The sequence below is a fragment of the Neomonachus schauinslandi genome, chromosome 8, assembly GCF_002201575.2.
Source record: "Neomonachus schauinslandi chromosome 8, ASM220157v2, whole genome shotgun sequence".
Taxonomy (NCBI): domain Eukaryota; kingdom Metazoa; phylum Chordata; class Mammalia; order Carnivora; family Phocidae; genus Neomonachus; species Neomonachus schauinslandi.
This window is the reverse complement of record NC_058410.1, coordinates 40,146,993-40,167,392: the sequence shown is the minus strand read 5'-3', so window position 1 is coordinate 40,167,392 and position 20,400 is coordinate 40,146,993. Positions and strand designations below refer to the sequence as shown.

At 36.1% G+C, this 20,400-nt stretch overlaps 1 protein-coding gene across 1 annotated transcript in view; it reads left to right on the top strand.

The window, feature by feature from the left end:
* Positions 1 to 20,400, top strand: part of CLVS2 (clavesin 2) — a 61,750-nt gene that overhangs the window by 27,782 nt on the left and 13,568 nt on the right. The window contains exon 3 of the mRNA XM_021693563.2: positions 19,671 to 19,781. Coding sequence (XP_021549238.1) covers positions 19,671 to 19,781 — 111 coding nt within the window. The remainder of the gene's footprint in view (positions 1 to 19,670; positions 19,782 to 20,400) is intronic.

Genomic DNA, 20,400 nt, shown 5'->3' with positions numbered 1-20,400 from the left:
AATGCAGGGTTACTGCCACTCCACCTAATACACTGTCTTTTACATAAAAAATATTTCAAAAACATAGAATGTATGTTCCTTTGAACATTAGAAGCGATCTGATATTTTTCATTTTATGATTTCCTTCTCCAAATATATATTGCTTGTTCTTCCATCCCTTTCTCTCATGACATAGTCTCTGAATAGTGTATCATTCTGGTTGACTTCTAAACGCAAAAAATGTTGTCAGTTTATCCCCAAGTAAAAGTATAATTATTCCACATGTATTTTGATCAGTTTGGCAAATATTTCCCACTATTAGAAAATATATTTTATATTTTAATATATTATTTATGTATATTATTATATCATATTCTATCACATCATTTTAATATATATTATTTATTTTACTTAGTATATTACCAAATAGCCAGTGATCTGTAAAAGTGCAAAAAGAACAGGGCAATTATATCTTACTCAGGGAAAGGATTAAGAAAAGAGATATCCATAGATGGTCCTAGAAGGATTTTGAAAGGAATAAAATGCATTGTTAAAAATATTATAGGGGAGCTTGGGTAGCTGGGTCAGTTAAGTCTCTGCCGTCAGTTCAGGTCATGATCCCGGGGTCCTGGGATGGAGTCCTGCATCAGGCTCCCTGCTCAGCTGGGAGTCTGCTTCTCCCTCTGTCCCTCCACTCCCAGCCCCCAGCTCGTGCTCTCTCTCTCACTCTCTCTCTCTGTCTGAAATAAATAAACAAAATCTTAAAAAAAAAAAACCACATTGTAGTCTGAGAACAGTTGGGGGAAAACAGAGGTGAATATGTACACTATGCATTTGGATATTAGCAAGTAAGTTAATTTAGTCATATCTTAACATTCATGAAGAAGTAAAATAGGGAATAAGGTCACCAAAGTTAGTAAATACCTAATAGTAGAAGGTCATGAATGCCATTCTTAAGTTTTTGAGTTTTTTCTGTAGGTGATCAGTCAAGTTTCAACTTGATAGGATAAGTATATTTTAATAGATAAGTCTAGCGGTTCTGTGATAAAGGATGGATTAAACAGAAGGAAACATTGTAACAGTTGCAACATGTTGTTGGTTCACTCTAAGAATGCCATCAACCATAATTCTAACAAATACTGATGATGAATTCATAGGTAGTAAGGAAGCAGTGTATTAAAACACAGATTGATGAGTCAGTTTTTGTCAAAAGACCTGATCATTTTACATGGAGAATGCTGTTCAACCTGAAGATGCATCACCCTCACTTAGTGAAATGCTCATAACCTCTGCACACTGGACATTTAGCAAGCCATTCGGAGAGAGCAAAGCTCTGTCAAGGCACTGCAAATGCTGACTGTCAATAAAGTTACATTTATCACCATCACAGTGTTGTCTTATAATATCCCAATGTCTCCTTTTATATTATTTTTTCTTAGTTCTTTGAAACAGGTTTTTAAATAGGCTGTTAATAAAAGTGTGTAAATTTAGTTCTTTTCTTGTTCAATTCGATCTGTGCCTGATCTTTGATCTCATGGTCCTATGGAGCTATTATAAGAGACAGGTGAGAGACAGGATTCTTGAATCCATTGTGTAATGTTCAATCTTTAGTGGAGTCCCAGTTATCCAAGAATCTTATCTCATGTTCTGTTTTAATGTTCTCAAAGCTCTAGCAGTAAGAAATAGGAATGAATTGCTTTGAAGTCACGCTTTATGTCATCTGAAACTATATGTTGTTCAGACTCATATATGAATACTTGGAGATTGTTCACTTCCTGCTGGCTAAGCTGAAGGTCGCCCCTATCTTCAGTAACATTTTTTTCCAGAGGTGATTCGCTTTATCTCTCTCCATAACTCCAAACTGAACTTTGCTGTCCAGGTAATATTGGAGTGGAACTAGGCTGTGCAGATCCAAATGACAGCACATACTTTCTTCTTCACATTAGTACCTGAAATTCAAACTACCTCTGCCAAACCACATGGAGTAAATCCTAGGGCCTTACATGCTGCTTTATTTGCTGTGCACTAGGATGAAGTGGAAATAATTTTGTAAGGAGCATCCTGATACTGCCTGAAAGGTTATCATTCAGTACAACCCAGAGCAGAGGAAGGATACGTTTCTGTTGCATTAGGTGTCTCTATTAGGTCACCTTTGTTTTCTCAAGCCAATGCCAGTTCTAACTCCAGCTCACATATCGGCTAAAGAATCTAATAAACTTTTAAGGGGCCATTTTCAGAAGATTGTCAGGGAGTACAACTCTAATTCTAATGCTAAAACACTCAGGGATATATTTGCCCATTTTTTATTTCATTAGTCTCATGATTCAACCTCTTGGTTTTATTTTTCCTTCTTTTATACTTAACTCCATTTAAAAATATTGTATCAGAGGACACCTGGGTGGCTCAGCTGGTTAAGTGTTAGAATCTTGATCTCAGCTCAGGTCTTGATCTCAGGATTGTTAGTTCAAGCCTCACACACACACACACACACACACACACACACACACAATTGTATTAGGTAAGATATTTACTTCTTCATAAAAAATAAAAGAGAAGAGCTTATAATTAAAATTTTGTAAAAGGTCTATTCCCACTATTTACTGCCAATATCTTATGGTTATCTTTTCATAGTATTTACTCATGAAATTTCTTCTGTTCTTTCAAAAACCATTCTTCTTTTAGCCCTTTCTCTTCTAATCTGTCTAATTGCTTTCTAGTTTTGCTGGGTGGCTATCACGTTGGATAATTTTTCACTTGACCCTGGTTTAATCTACAATTTCTTGTTGAATATCCCTATCCTGCCACCCCTGGTTTTCATACCTATATTGCTTCTGTTTTATTCATTAGACTTTTATCTCCTTCTCCTATTTTAAAAATGCTTTGAAATAATTTATGCAATGATGGTTTTTTCCTCCACTTCTCTCACTGTTGACAGTTTTCATTTTCTTAAAAAATATTCCTCTTCCATCACTTTCAATGAAGTCTCAGGAGTAAGGGAGAAAAATATATGTGCTCAGTCATTTTATATCAGAAAATTTTCATCTACTTTTTTTTTAAAGATTTTATTTTTAAACAATCTCTACGCCCAACATGGGGCTCAAACCCACAACCCCGAGTCAAGAGTCACATGCTCCACTGACTGAGCCAGCCAGGTGCTCCAATACTCATCTACTTTTAAATACTTTTATGTATAGTTGTAAACCACTGAAATCCTCCCTGGTAAAACAGGGTGTAAAACTTTTATTTCAACTGAGTGGCAAAATCCACAGGTGGCAGGGAGTATCTTTTTCTTTTTTTTTGAAGATTTTATTTGTTTATTTGACAGAGAGAGACACAATGAGAGAGGGAACACAAGCAAGGAGAGTGGGAGAGGGAGAAGCAGGCTTCCCACCGAACAGGGAGCCCCATGCAGGGCTTGATCCCAGGACCCTGGGATCACGATCTGAGCTGAAGGCAGACGCTTAACGACTGAGCCACCCAGGTGCCCTGGCAGGGATGGCATCTTAATAGCACTAAGGGATGGCAAAAAATGGGGCTTAACACATGTTATCTCATCAATAAAACTTGATTTTCTTCTTTGCCTAAACTAAGAAAATTTTAAAGGTGGATGTTGGTCATAGAGTGATCAAAGCAATGTCACTGCTGTAGGAGTATGTGCAGTATTTTCTTAGGATGGTAGTGCTAGTTTAATATGTAAATTTTTATCTCTTTCACACTTACTAATGAGTAAAAACTTACAACAGAGTGGACTAAAAAGAAGATTTGAAAGTGTGGTAAAGTCCATGCTCACCTTGAGCAGTAACAGCTTGATTAGAGCTTTAACCTTTCAAATCTTTAATCTTTCTGTGCCTCATTTTTCTCAGTTATAAAATTAAAATGATGCAATAATAGTTTGGTCCAAGAAGCTATGGGCATTCTGTAAATCATAAACACTGAAAGTTTATTTGTTGTCTATTGTTTCTTTATCTATGTGAGATTTTTTTTTAAAGATTTTATTTATTTATTTAAGAGAGAGAGAGCACGAGTGAGCCCGGGGTTGCGGGGGGGATGCAGAGGAAGATGGAGAAGCAGGTTCCCCACTGAGCAGGGAGCCCAACTTGGGGCTCCATCCCAGGACCCTGGAATCATGACCAGAGCTGAAGACTTAACTGACTGAGTCACTCAGACACCCTGACTGAGTCACTCAGACACTTAACTGACTGAGTCACTCAGGCACCCCGATGTGAGACTTTTTAAAATTAATTATTCCTCAGGGTTGTGTTTTTTCCTCAATCTTTAGATATATAATTTTGACTCAAGACTGTGGTTTATCTTTTTCATGTTGGCATATTAACTTTTTAAGAAAATTTTTTTAAGATTTATTTATTATTTGAGAGAGAGAAAGAGAGCATGCACACACAAGTGGGGGGAGGGGCAGAGGGAGAGGGAGAGAGTCCTCAAGCAGACTCCCTGCTGAATACAGAGCGCAATGTGGGGCTGGATTCCAGGACCCTGAGATCATGACCTGAGCTGAAGTCAGATGCTTAACCAACTGAGCCACCCAGGTTCCCCTCTTTTTTTGTTTTAAAGGAAACATTTCAAACTAGTATTATTTGGTTCATGAAATTAAAAGATTTAAAATGACAAGCTAATTTTTTATCGTTTTCTGGGTAAGGCATTATTTCCTTAAAAATCCACTCTTACTGTGGACAACTGGATTATATTTAGAAAATATTTTAAATTTAAATCCTTAAGAGAAATAGATTTTGTTCCTTTTTTCGTGTCAAATCTATAAGCAACAATAACATTAAATGTGGTGATGGTTACACACAGCCACACAGGTGATTAAATTGCATAGAAGTACATACATACACACTTATAAATGAGTACTTACAAAACTGATGTCATCTAATTAGGCTCTGTGGATTGTACCAATATCAAAGTCCTGGTTTTGATGGTATATTTTAGTAAAGTATCCCACTGGGGTAGGCCAGGGGAAGGGTGCATGGGATCTCCCTGTTCAGTTTTGCAACTTCCTGTGAGTCTATAAATATTACAAAATTAAAAAAAAAATTAGTCAGTAATAGTTACATATACCTTCTGAATGGTGAAAAAAGTGACCTATCACATTGTCTGGGTCCTACCACCAGCATTGTGCCAATATATAGTAGAAACAGTAAATAGTTATTGAATGAGAATGAAGAGATAATGTCTATTATCTCTTTTGATGAACACCATAGGATAATATTTAGAAAAGCATTTTTATTTTGAATCATTAAAAGAAGTTGGATTGTTTTTTGCTGCTTCATATTGGTTTTGATTATATTTACATGACAGAAAGAATATTAGAGATAAAAGCAAAAGTCTTCAAGTAAAATCCTCTGTTAACGTTTATATGTAAAGGAATTTTACATATAATCATGACTTTACCTAAATGTGGGGATTATTTCTTCAGAGTTAATACCTAAACCTTCAAATGGAACTTTCCTTTGGATACGCGCGTGCGCGCGCACACACACACACACACACACACACGAACATGAATATAGATAAGACCTGTATTGAAGGAATGGGAAGCAGATGGTAGGAAAAAAAGATTATCATCAAGATCTGATCTAATAGCAAATGATTTGGATGGGGTTGGAAGAGTATTGAAGATAAAGATGTTGGAGAAAAATGTAACTCTGTGTTTTATCTACAGACTTTCTAGAATCCACCTAAACTGTAACTCACAGGTGAACCATGGTCTGTTTTAAAAAATAGAGTGAATTTTTAAAAAAATTATATAAATCAACATAGCAGCCTAAATATGTCACATACTTCAATGTCTAAAATGACATGCATTGCCCTAGTCAGATTCACATGTTATATAAATACCATGTTATGGTATTTATCAGCTTTGTCACTAATTCAGAATTGTTGTGTTCACTTAGGTTTCAAGGATGGGTGAAGGCAAGGAATGTAATCTCTTGCTTATACTCATGAATTGCTGGGAAGAGGTCAAAGCCAGGAAGCACTCTAAACCACGCAAGCACACATTCAAACACAAAGCAATAGTTGGAAACATTTCTTTATTCAGAAAAATCTGTGTTTCCTTGAGATCTTATGCAACTGTATGGGGCTGGGCTGGAAATTTATTTTTAATTTACATGCCATTACTGAGATTATGAAAAGAAAGGTTGCAGATGTATGTGGTTGCTCTGATGTGAATGCTTGATCAGATAGACATGCTCGCACATCTTGTTTATACAAATTGGCAGACCAAAGACTAACACGAACTCTCCAATTACATTGCAAGATTCCAGAATGAATGGAGACCTTGAGTGCACAGTACTGCTATGTGGAGACAGTAAAGGCAAATCATTGACATTGCTATTTCAGTGAAGTGCACCATGGGTCAAGGACTTGTTGAGTATTACTTCCTAAGGAACTTTATTTGTAGGGAGACTTTGCAGTAATGGGAAGGAAAACTTCTAAGGAATAGCTCTGAATGATTATTATTTGACAATAAAGTAACAGGGGATAAAGCAAAAGGAAAAAGAATCTTTCAGAGGCCACATGAATTTCCTTGTGGTTAATTAGAATATTCTCAAATTAACCAAAATTGGTAAGTATCCATAGAATTTTGTGATCAACACAAGAAGAGCAAAGTGAAATCTTTGAAGCATTGCCTTTAAAGTTCTTTTTGTAGTTAGCGGTGCACTCATTAAGTATTTTTGAATTTTGGAGAGGGGATAGTGATCCCTATCTGAACACTTCCTTCCTGTTGTAAAACTAACAAATAAGAGAAGGTAAATATTCCCAGATTAGCTAAACTGAGACATCATCTTCCTTACCCCCAGCCTTGCAGGAGGTGTTCAGAGACTGAATGGGAATTCCTCGTTAGCAGTCATGCAGAGGGGGACTGCCTACACCGTGCGTGAGCCCTGGTCGTGCTGTTTTTCATGTGTGCTTCTTTGAAGGACACGTGCCTGAAACATCTTTAGACTCTCTCAAGCTGTTTCTATAATCCATTGCCTCACAACCCATATGGACATCACACAATCTTGGAAGGCAGTGGTAGAGCTAAAAGTGTTGTGGCAAATGCTTGGAAAACATTGTTCTGGCTTCAATGACCTCTTCTCTCCAACTCTTTACTCAAGCCAGCTCCATGATATTGGTCAGGAATTTAAATTAGGAGGAAATTGTGTATTATTATTATTTTAATAGTATACAGATTACCATAGCCTCTCAATGTAGTCACCAATCTTATTATTTTTTTTGCTCTGTTTCTGCTTTTCTATGTCTTTACTTCAGTGTGAGCTATCCAAGCTTCAGGATATCTTCACATGTATGGCTACTAACACTGAAATATCAACATATCATACCTCCTCTTAAATCTGATCCTTTTCTTATATCAGTTTCTAGTACAATTAGTGGTGAACTAACCAAGATTAAAAAGTAGCAACCTGCTTTCAGCCATTCTGTGGTAGGTCCCCTCTGCATCCAACCGTTTGTTAAGCTGTATCTTCCCCATATTTTTAACATGTGTAACTTGTTTTCCCTTTATGGTTTCAGACCCTGATAGGACTCAAATTCAGGATCTAGTTACCTGTGTAGTGCTAATAGATTTGACTACATGTCTCCATTTTCTTGAAATCAGGTAACCTAGGACATTTTGCAAGCGTTCATCCAACAAACTGGGCAAGTCAAAGCATCAAATCACCATTTTCTATTTCAAGAAATAGGCATCAGAGACACCCATAACCCTTATTCCATCCTTATTCTAACTACGGCTCCCTAGTCTAACTCCAGCCCTACCATCCCTAACCTTCCCCACCTCATCCCTGTTGTCCTGTGGTGGGTAGCCATGATGAAAGACCTGGGAGATGGTGGCTTACACATTACTTGGTCATTTAAAAAATAATTAAACTAAAACTCTAGCTGTTTTTTTTTTAACCTGAGATAAAATGTCTCCACATCAAAGTGGTTGCACTAAAACGTAAATATTAAAATGTCAGATTTCCATAACAAACTGCACACCGCTGCTAGACTAATGTTCTGACAGCACGACTGTAACATACCACTCTGTTCTCAATAATGCCCAGTACAAACGCTTTGGCAAGACAACCTGGATGGTCCAAGTAGACTCCACAACTGTCTTCTTAGCCATGCTACCAGCATTTCCTCACACTTACCCTCAACTCCTGACAAACACTCCTGGCAATGGTATCTTAAAGGTGGCCCAACCTTACCATCTCTGGTCCTACTGCTCCTTCTCCCCAGGACACTCTTACACTTGCTCCATTCCCTCATCCACAACTACCAGATTCTCATTGACACCCCAAAGTCTACTCCATAGTCTACTTTTGGGAGTAGTTTCATCATCATTCTAATTTTTCTCTTCCGTCTCTGGCATTGTTTCTCTCCTTCAAACCTAAACACACCTTGTGGAAATTATTTTTCTTGATTTATATTACTTACTCTCTTTACCAGTAGTATATAAATTCCTTCAAGGTAAGGCCTCTGCTTCGTTCACATCCCCCTTATATTTCCCAGGCTAGAGTACTGTTCAGTAAATATTTGCTAAATTTAATAGATGCTTAGAGGGCTATATTGTTGTCTTTATGTTGATATTCTTTTAAGTATATGATGTTTTTACCATTAGACATATTTACAAGTGTGTGAGTGTGTGTGTGTGTGTGTGTGTGAGTCTGTGGTACATGGTCATATAAGAACATTTGAAAAATATAAACTATACAAAATAAAAGTCATCCATTATTCAATTACACAGAATTAACCATGCTAATATTTTGGTGTATGTTTCTAAACCTTATATTCCTTTTTAAAATAAATTAATGTTTTTCCTGATTCATTAACCTAATATCATATTTTGATTATTTTCTGTCATTAAGAATTCTTTGAAAATGCCATTTTAATTGCTTCTGAACATTATATATTATAAACACATTATTCATTTATTTACTGTTTTGTTAAAGTAACTTTAAATTGATCCCAATGTTTTCCTCACTACAAAATATATATAAAACACTGTTGTACATAAAATTTTACTCTAATTAACGATGATTTCTTTATAATTGGTTTCTAGAACTGGCATTAGGGGACAAAAGGAGTATGTTTTGAGGTTTCTTTCAGGAATGTTTTACCAATTTATATTCCCTCAACAGAATCTGATGCCTCCTGTCTTGCCAAATCCTTGCAGCATTGAGTTTCATCATTAAAAACAATCTGGTCTAGTTTCGCATGCCTGATGTAGGCAGGAGTGTCCTGAAATATCCACTTAAGGACTTCTGCCTAATTCTTTTTATAATTTGCTCTTCTCAATTCCTCTAGCCGAAGTTCTGCAGCTTAACTCCCGTTTGGCAATTTTGAATATGAGAATGTCAGCACTTCTGAATATGTGTTACTAAAGTAGTTTAAAAGTCTAGTGAGAGACCTAATCCATTATTGATATACTGGCTGGGGTAATAGTAAGGTCTGCTGCAGTTGACTTATAGACTGGAGCTAGAGGCCTCAATATACAGGTCACAGAAAATTACTACATATTCTATTTTGATTAGAAATGGCACAATTATTTGTTACCTTTACTATGCATTCACTTTTAATAGAAGACTTAGGAACGTGATGATGTAACAATTTTATAAGTTGGTAATTTTTACTTTGGGTTCGCTCCTGCTGTTATACTTGATTGAAATTGGTATTTCATGGATTGTGAAGACGTGTGAGAATGGCCCTGTGTCGTGTTCTCCAGGCTGTCTTGCCTCCTGCGTGTACCAGGCACACACCAGCAGCGATCAACTTAAATAAGCCTTGTGTCTTCATGTTAAGGCTCTGTGGCTGTGATTTGCCTCAATCTGTTATCAACCTTCTCTGACAGAAAAAGTAGCTGGGGAGAATACCACACTTATTTTACTCAGAAAGATCTTCCTGCCCATTCAATTATATGATGACTAAACATGTTCCAATTTGTTTTCCCTGTTGGTTTTACTTTAAGAAATAGTTTTAGCTAGGAAGAGCTCTTTTGAGGAGGAATATTTTATACAATATCCCACTAAGCTGCTCAAGACTCAGACATTCCTCTCTCCATGCAAAGTTGATGCCCCTAAGTCACCAGTGTAATTTAAGAGTTTTATCCAGGTGTAGGGATTTATCTAAACTAATAAACCAGCATTTGTGTTCCAAGGACCCTTGCAGGGTGAGGAGGGTCATGTTTGAAGCAAAGCTAGCCAGCACCAACCGATTAATGGTGGGCACAGGGGAAAAAAATAACAAAATAATGATGTGTCTAGAATTAGAATATACTTGAGATTTTGAGATAGATTAGTCAGTTCTAGCCCACAAATTTCAGAGACCCTGACCATATAGTCATAGTGAATTCTAGGAGGCTTTCTCTCCATAATAGTCCCTGTGTTCTATTTAGTAATTCTGTGTATGTGGCAGGGATTATTTTGTTGACAGAGATGCATTTATCTTATGGGTAAGTAGATTTATCACTGGAACCTAGAAGCCAAGAATGTATGGATTACTTCAATACATGTGTTCAAAACTAGCAGGAAAAGAAAAAAAAATGGAATGACATTGTGTTTTGTCTGTGGCATCAATGTATAACAAGTTATGTTGTTATTTACAATATATTCACATGTTATTTACAAGTGATTGTTATGTTTACTTGTTATTTACAAATGATAATTTACTGGTCAAAAAAGGAATTGGGGTTATTCTTTGTAGATTGAAACAAGCCAACTATACTGTTATTTAAGACTTTTAAAACAAAATTAAAAATTTAGAAATGATGGGTCTATATTAAGATTACAGCAGTGATAAGAACATCACAAAACACTCTTTCACTTGAGCAGATGATAATCATGTGCTGTCTTGGATGAGGAAAGGGTAGCTTCTTGCTTTTCTCTGCACCTGTGGCTTTATAACCTGGGGAAGTCCTTGACCACCACTGTGTTCTGAGTGATCTGAGAGGATCCCTCCTAGTCTTCTTGCATGAAAGTTAAAAGACTCTCTTAGTCCAAACAATAAATTCTGATTGTAGAATCATGAAGGCAATGCAATAAAATCATTCTGCATTCAAAATGTTGGTGTGGGACCTGAGCTCCCTACAGTATATATCCACTCGGGTTTTCCAGTAATTTGCATTGAGAACATACAGCCCTTCAGTAAGTCCCTGGATGCTTTCTTTTATGCACCCTGTGAAGGAGAATATCAGGCAACCTCATTGTATATGGGCATCATTTCTAATTAACTTAAAAATTAAACCAGAGGACACCCTCAGACAAAACTGAAAAAGAACAAATCTAGCACATCTCTATAATTGGAACTGAATTTCATAAAAGGAGAGTGACAGAGGAAAAGAAAATTATTAGGAGTCACAGTGTCATGAAGTCTTCATTAGCTCGATACTGATGTATATAGGATGGGGGAAATGGCTACTTTTTAAATAGAAATGTCAGAAATGATATGTATTTGCCTTTGGGTAGAGCACATTCTGTTGACCACCCTTAAGAGAAATACATGTTGACACACATTCATGATAGACAATTTAAACAATAGCTGACATTTTGCCGAAGGTCTTAGAACAAACAGATATCATAAAGAATGCAAATGCAAATCTAGGGACATTAATTTTTGAATTTAAAAATTTAATCTAAAAAGCTATCTATATTTTAGTACGTATTTAGATTAGGATTTTAGCATTTGGGAGGGCAAAATCATTTCAAAATATATTCATATCTTAAAACTTTTTAATTCTAAAAGGAATTTTTACCTACAATGCCACATATTAATGGGAAATTAATGTATACAATTAATTACTATTTTAAATGAGCTGTCATGGTTAATCCATGTTTTTTAAAACACTTATTAAAATTAAGACATTGTTTTCTGAGGAATTATTAAAATTTAAATATGTAATTTATGTTCATTTTGTTTCAGAGATTGCTCATCAAATAGAAAATCTTGCTAAGTGCTTATTTTGAAATACAATGTGATATATCTTTGAAGGATGTCTTGTTTCCTCTAACAATAATTGACTTCATTTTTTAACCATTTAATTATTTTTTTCTCTTTTCTCAAACTCCCAAGTGTTAAGTAAACTTTAGAAAATGTTAATTATTGTTTCCCTACATGTCAGAGCAATTACTTATTTTGGTGAAATTTTGTTTCTACACGATCTTTGCATCTAACCCAGTTCCTTTACTGTCTGCTTACCTGGATAGCATGAGGTTTTAACAGGCAGTTAGAAGTTAAGAGGTTGGAGGTGAAGCATCCTCTTGCATTTGTACAACCCCAGTTTAAAAACTTATCTCTGTACCAGGTCAAGAGCCTTTGTTTTCAGTCTGTTATTTGCATCCATTTACACATGGCTCATTACGTTATGAGACAGGCATAGAAAAAGACATTCCAATTAGCTGGTCATTAAATAGTTCCCTGGCTGTTGTCTCTCAATTTGGCAAAATACTCTAGTTAGAATATTTTGGTAAAAATCCTTGTTTCCCTCATGAAAGCAATGGAATGACTTGCCTAGATCTGCCTGCCCAGTATTAATGAGACTACATACATGGGATCGCAGCTATAGCCCCATTCTCTTTAGTTCCAGACACTGCACAGAATAGTAGAGGTGGGGAATGGAAGCAGAACTTTGGAACTAGGACAAACATGATTTCCTTCAGGAATCTTAATCTTTTAGAAGACAGGTGGGTTGTGTATACAAATAGCTTACACAACATTCTAAAAGATAGACATGAGTATACAAATGCTATTATACCAGCTAGAAAGAGTACCCCCAAAAGACATATTTAGGAAAATATGGTGTGGTTAGTATGTCAAGACACATCAGTTTTTTCTTTTCTTTTCTTTTCCTTTCTCTTTTCCTTTCCTTTCCTTTTCTTTTTTTTCCTCTTGTCTTTTCTTTCCTTTCTTTTCTTTTTTCTTTCTTTTTTTTTTTGCCATGTCCTGATTTTCTTTATTAGATTAGCTAAGAGAACTCTTTAATAACATTTTCTGAATTCTCTATTAACAGGACTCTTATTTGAGGCTTTCCTACCCTCCAGAATGTTAAATCTGTATTCTCCACATTGGCAACCTTTCACTGGGGCCTCTTGCATTTCCACTCCATTCTCTTCAATATTCTGGGCTGCATTTTAGATCTGTCCTTCTGAGGGATGCCTTCCCCATCTTCCCCTCTTCCTAACACTTTTTGTAAAGCAGACCAATCTTAAATTTAAACATATCTGAAGGAAACTAATATTGGTGTAATCTAAGGAACAAGTAGTACCAACTGATGTAATAGTCATCTTCTACTTTCTATACCTAGGCACACTTTTAGAGAGAGTAATATTATCATATATGTTTTATACCTATGAAGCATTGTAAAAATTATTCTCATAATTCCAGACTTTTATATAGAATTTCATGTCATCTATATAAAACTTAACTGAAAAAAATTAGAAGCATCCTCTAAGATTGCTTTTGTCTCCGGTTGGTAAGGTTATGAGTAACTTTTTTTTATTATACTTTATACTTTTTTTGATGTTCAGAATTTCTACAATAATCATGTCCAATAACTATACTAAAATCATCATAAAATAGTGCAATATTTTTAATCTTAGTATAATTTTAGTGCTAGAGTTATGGAATTAAAAGTGTAATTTCTAGGTGTTGCATGCTATGACTTATCATTACATGCACTTTGCCATAGTGCATATAATAGTTGAAATTGTATGCTTCAAAAAAACTGCAGTAAAGGTAGAAAAGAAAAACAAACATTAAAAAAAGGCAAATGGGGGTGCCAGTGTGGTGCAGTCACTTAAGTGTCTGACTCTTGGTTTTGGCTCAAGTTGTGATCTCAGGGTCATGAGATTGATCCCCACATTGGGCTCTGAGCTCAGCGGGGAGTCTGCCTGGGACACTCTCTCCCTCTGCTCCCCCTTCTCTCTAAAATAAATAAATAAATAAATAAATAAATATTTTAAAAGGCTAATGAATTTAATTTTGAATGAGTGAGCTACACATACAATTTTCTCTATGTTTATGCTGAGGTCACTTCTTAACATTCTTGATCATTTTAGGAATGCTAGACAGTCTTGTGAAACAAGACCAAAGTTGTATTTTTACAAAAACTTCATTTTGCTCATTTATGGCTGCAAATTGTACCTTGATTGTACCAGAAATTATACTGATTTATGTTGTTCCCAAATTTGACAATTTACTCGTAATAGTATTATCCTAACACATAATTTTTGTATTTCATCAAAATCAATTAAAGAATTGAATAATATAATATATTAATAATTCATTCTCCAACTTTTCTTCTTGAATAGCTAGACATCTGAGGCAAACATACTTTGCTAGAAGTATATGAATAACTCACTTATGTATATTTGATACATATACATACATTTACCTCTCTATAGAGTGCCCATAGTGCCAATATCTATAGTGTCTATACAGTTTATATGTCAATGAGGAGAAGGTAGAGGCTTTGCTTTGATTGATACCATTTTGTAATTGTTGGCAATAACAATCAACTTTTTTTTAAAGATTTTATTTATTTGTTTGACAGAGAAAGACACAGTGAGAGAGGGAACACAAGCAGGGGGAGTGGGAGAGGGAGAAGCAGGCTTCCCGCTGAGCAGGGAGCCCGATGTGGGGCTCGATCCAGGACCCTGGGATCATGACCCGAGCCGTAGGCAGAGGCTTAACAACTGAGCCACCCAGGTGCCCCAACAATCAATTTTTAAGGAAACTCACATATTGCTTGAAGGGAATACTTCCAAATCCAGCTTCTCCCAAAGAAAGATATTTACTTGAGTATATGGTCAACAGAGGCTTGGAGAGATGTTGAATTCCACTAGAGCTTTGGCAGGCCAAGTTTCCATTAAATCAAGTGTTCAGTCAAGACAATCTGTACATCCAGCACAAAGTGTATCACTCAAGAAGAAAATGAATGGAAGCAGGTGAATTGCCAGAAGTTTTTAGAAGATAGAAATTCTATTAACTTTCTTCCACCCATCTTGGCTGTATTCTCACTAATTGCAGGGTACTTCTTATTTCATCATCTCCAGTAAAGAGCACTGTGGCCAGGAGAGTCAATGATCAGCATATTGTATGTTGTTATTCTATTCTATTCTATTCTATTCTATTCTATTCTATTCTATTCTATTCTATTCTATTCTATTCTATTCTATTCTTCTATTCTATTCTATTCTATTTAAGATTTTATTTATTTGAGAGTGAGAGAGAGAGAGAGTGAGGGAGAGAGAGAGAGGGAGAGAGAGAGAGAGCACGCGAGCATGCACAGGAGAAGGGGGGAGGGGCAGAGGGAGAGGGAGAAGCAGACTGCCCACTGAGCAGGGCAGCCTGATGTGGGGCTTGATCCCAGGACCCTGAGATCATGACCTGAGCCAAAGGCAGATGCTTATTTGACTGAGCCACCCAAGCACCCCTCTAAGCTGTTATTTTAATTATTATTTTGTACTATCTAGAGTTTTAGGACCAAACAATTTCCCATTAAACCACATTGTAAAATTACCTCCATGGTCATTTCCATATCTGTAAAGTAAAAATTGGTATTTAATATGGTAGCCCAGTACTTAGGAGGTGTGCTTAATGACTAACAGCTATGGTTGGCCATTAACAGTCCTATTAAATGTTTCCATTTTGCAGATAAGGAAATTGTGGCTCAGTTTACTTAAATAGTTTACTTAAGGGGTAAATACCAGAATCTATTCTATTCAAGAAACATTCACCTAGCTCTGCTCTGGGACATACACACAGACACACATTTTCAAAATGTTGAGAATGTAAAGATGAATCACACACAGTCTGGATCTGAGTACAACGCACAAAACAGAAATCTCTCTGGATAGTTCAAGGACAAATGGATTTAAATACAGGGAGCTCCTGCTTTAAAACCTCATTGGAGGGGCGCCTGAGTGGCTCAGTCGTTAAGTGTCTGCCTTCGGCTCAGGTCATGATCCCAGGGTCCTGGGATCGAGCCCCTCATTGGGCATCACAGTGAGGAGAAGGAAGGAATCAAGGATTATATTGTCCTTGTTTTGGACTTTGATGCCTGAGAGGTGGCCCTGAATCCGAATTTTAACCTAGATGAACTTCACTGCCAAGTCAGTGTTTCCCCTTCTCTTTCCTCCTGTCTCAACTGTGACCTGGTGCTGATCAAGTCCTTCTTTACGTAAAGATATATCTAAGAAAGCCCATGAACTCGTGTAAGTTTTGTGTGTATGTGTGCATATTCATTTTTTAATAGAAGATACATGGCCTCCATGTGATTGTCAGTTTAAAAATCACTGAGCTAAGACATTTAGCTTCACAACTTGGTAGCTGATGTTTATTCAGTTTTGTTCTAGAGATTAAACGCCCGTTCGGGAGTGTGTGTGTGTTTTTTTTTAAGATTTTTTTTTAAATTTATTTATTTGACAAACAGAGCGAGAGAGGGAACACAAGCAGGGGGAGTGGGAGAGGGAGAAGCAGGGATCCCGATGCGGGGCTCGATCCCAGGACCCGGGGATCATGACCTGAGCCGAAGGCAGATGCTTAACGACTGAGCCACCCAGGCGCCCCAGGAGTGTGTTTTAAAAGCATTCTAAGTGGTTCTGCTTCAGGTAGTGCAGTAGGTTAAAAATTCTTGAAGATCTTCCTGCCATGAAACACAGAAGTGTTAGATAAATCATAGCAAAAATATTTTCCGATTCTTTGCTGAACTCTAGGGAACGTGAGAGGTCATCACTCCTCACCCACCCCTGAACCGTGAGGCAAGAACACAAAGCCTTCTGGAAAAAAACAAAACAAAAAACAGGAGAATAAGTGAAGCCTAGGTGGTTCTGGTGGCATATGTTGACTGGGGGAACCTACAGCTTTAGCGGGTAATGGTTGCCTAGGGCCTGGGGTGGGCAGAAGCCGAGACCAGGTTTGTGTACATTGAGGACAAATGGGGGACTAAATGTGAGACTCTGCATTCGTCCAGGTGCTACACCCTTAGGGAAGGTTTGTGCTAGGAGAATCCCTGCTGGCTAGGAAACCTTTAAATAAACCTCTCTGCCTCTCCAAAAAGCAGGTGGAAAAATAATAGTAATAACAATATTGGTATTAATAATAATGATAATAGTCTCCTCTGATAATCTGAGACCATAATTGTCTCATAGGAGTTTGAGATTTGAATACACGCTATACAATCAGAGAAATCCCCAAATGGGAAATGAAATTGAAGCCAAACCAGGTTGATAGCTGGTAGGTGTAGGAGTAGGAGCTAGTAGGAGCTGATACAGACCTTATCTGGAGAAAGGCGTCCTCAAGCCAGCTCCTTCAGGATTCCCAATGATTAATATTAGCCAAATATGAGTTCACCATAAACAAGGTACCGTAAACAAGATCAGCAGAGACAGTAACCAAATTCAGGCGCTCAAGGACTAAGAAATAAAATACCTATGTATTAAATGGTTATATTATTAAATAATGTTATTAATGATGGAATTAAAAGAAGCAAAGACCAAGTAACTAGGGAATTAAAGCTACATGAAAATCTATCTCAAAAAACCATAAATTGGCAAAAATGAAACAGATTGACAATACTGAGTGCAGTATGTGGAAGAGCTAGAACTTTCCTTATTGCTGGGGGAAGGAGGTGTATAAATTGATATAATTGCTGTTACCAATTGTCAAGTTGAAGAATGTACACTCTATGACTCAACATTAACACTTTAGCGATATACCCACACATACACTTGAACATGCCCGAGAGACATGTCCAAGCATGAAGTCTGCAGGGCAACAGGGCTGGTGATGGCAAAACAGACAAAATATTTGGAAAACAATATGCACTGACAAGAGAAAATAAATTATGATGTACCATACAACAGTAGTCTATCCAGCTCTGACAATGAAATACAGCTGCACATGTGTAAAACTCAAATATGAGGAACCTCAGAAACAATGTAATGTGACAACAGACGAATACATTCACTTTGGTGACATATTTATAAAGTTTAAGTGCTTAGAAAACCCAACAGTATAAAAAATAAATAAATAAAATATAAAATATAAAAATAAATAAAACATGCAAAATTATAAAAGAAATAGCAAGCAAAATATAATATTTATAATATTTATAAAATAAAAGCAAGAGAATTACAATATGAAATTTTAAAAGGTGGGAGAGGGTCAGAGAACATGAATACAGGGAACTCTAAGGTTACCAACCGTGTTCTATTCCTCAAGCTGAGTGGAGGGCACACGGATGTTTATCTTAGCGTTCTCTTTATAGTATAGATTTTATTTTTTTAATCTATAAAAATGTCATGGCTTAAAAAATACTATGTCTGCATTTCTATCTGATTCATTTCTATTATTCTAATAACTTCTTGAGGAATGAAAAGTACTTGTTTATAAAAGAAGTAAGGCACTGACATAAAAGGAGACATATTTTACTGTTATTCTAATTTATTTATTTAAGTACTGTTGTCTTTTTATGGTGTGTTACTCTCAGAGATAGAAATTGCTTTTTAAAAAAAAAAGTGCTCAATGGCTCTGAAGATCAACATAGAAAAGGATGCATTAATTACTAGTGCTCCTGGGGTTATGCCGTGCATGTTTTTGATCAGACAATCTTATATAAGAAAAAGTTTAAATTTAAAAAATGCATCTGTGATTATTTCAGTTCCTTTAGTTTTCCTTTGTTCCCATTCATGTTCTAAATAGAACCCAGAAGAATGCCAGTTATTCTGATACCTCTTGAGAGATACACTTCTAGTGGTATAGTTTTTTTTTTTTTTTTAATGAGACTTACCTAGTCAGTTCAGTGTGGGATTTTGAACTAGTAGCAAGAATTAGTCCACTTATGTGGAATCCGTAGCGTACTCAAGTGATGTCAGATGTTGCAATTCATTCAGTTTAAGGATTTCCTTCATATTACGGAGTGAAGTGGGATGCACCTGTTTAGTCGCAGACAGGAAGAAAACACCTCTCAACATCACTTCAGATGCAAACCTTACACAGTGAGTTCTTGCTGAAGAGGAGGCTGGCTTTACGATAGGCCCATTTTCTTCCTGTGGGGTTCACTCAGAGGGTTTTGACTTAATTTAACCTAGCAAAATACATCCCCACATTTCTTACACTACAACATTAAGTTCCTATTTTGCTTATGCATGTTCCCCCCCCCCCTTTTTTAGGGCTGAAATAAGGGAAGGAGAATGTTTATAATGAAGTTGATAAAATAAGATAGAATAAAGTGAGTTTTGATATATGACAGTGCTCACAATGTAGATGACTATAGTGAAATTTTTTTTAAAATTTTAATTTAAATACCCTTTAACAGAAATAATTTAAATAAAACACTTACCTAACATAGATTCAGTATTTGACAAATTCCTAATGTCTTTTACTTCTGTTTCTTGGCCTATAATGACTGTTATCAGTTTGTAGGCTTAAAATACGGCACTTCCTAAAAATGCTAAAGTTCTTATCAACAAACTCTGCTTGAGAAGGATTTGCTTCATTACATATTGCTTCAGCTTAGGTCTGAAAGTTACAGTGTTTCATGCAGTAAGTTTCTTCCTTATTCATTTTAACTATATAAATCATCTCATTTAAGTGTGTGGAATAACATTTATATACCATATGACTTTGCTCAAGCCTTCTCAATATACTAAAGCATGTGTTGATTTTCTCCCCACTCTGTGTTCCTCTAGGATAGTTTCCCAGCACGATTTGGAGGAATTCATTTTGTCAATCAACCATGGTATATCCATGCCCTGTACACCGTGATCCGGCCTTTCCTAAAGGAGAAGACTCGGAAAAGGGTATCTGTTTGTTTCTTTGTTTTTATATTCTTTCTCCTCCCACATTCAGTGAATTATGCTGCATAATGTGTATCTAATATTGGCTGTGATCAAATGTGCCTCTACATTGCATATAAATGTTCAACATACAAGACATTTAAAAATTCTTGAAGACCTTATGATTAATTCTGATCAATGTATGTATGAAAGAAATACTTAAAAGCCTGCTAGTCTACTTTCCCACAAATTGGGAGAACATTTCAGTACATTCATTATATATTAAAGCCTCAGTTTAAAAGTAAAAAAAAAAATTGTGCCATGTTCCTAGATTGTTATTAGTACACTTAATTTCAAGTAAGATCCAGAGAAAAATTATAACTTTATAAGCTGATATATGAAAGTTATTTCACAATATGTATCCATTGAATATAGTGAATTTTGTGATATTTAATATAACTTTGTAGCGATTGTCATGATCAGTCACACATTTCAGAAAGAATGCTGATGTGTAGAAATATTAATATTTCTTTAAATGGCCAGTTACTTGAGTTCTAAGACCAATTTTTATCTAACAATGAGGATATTCAAAGTACATACAACAAAATAATCATTTTTTTTCTGTGAATAAGACAATTTATAT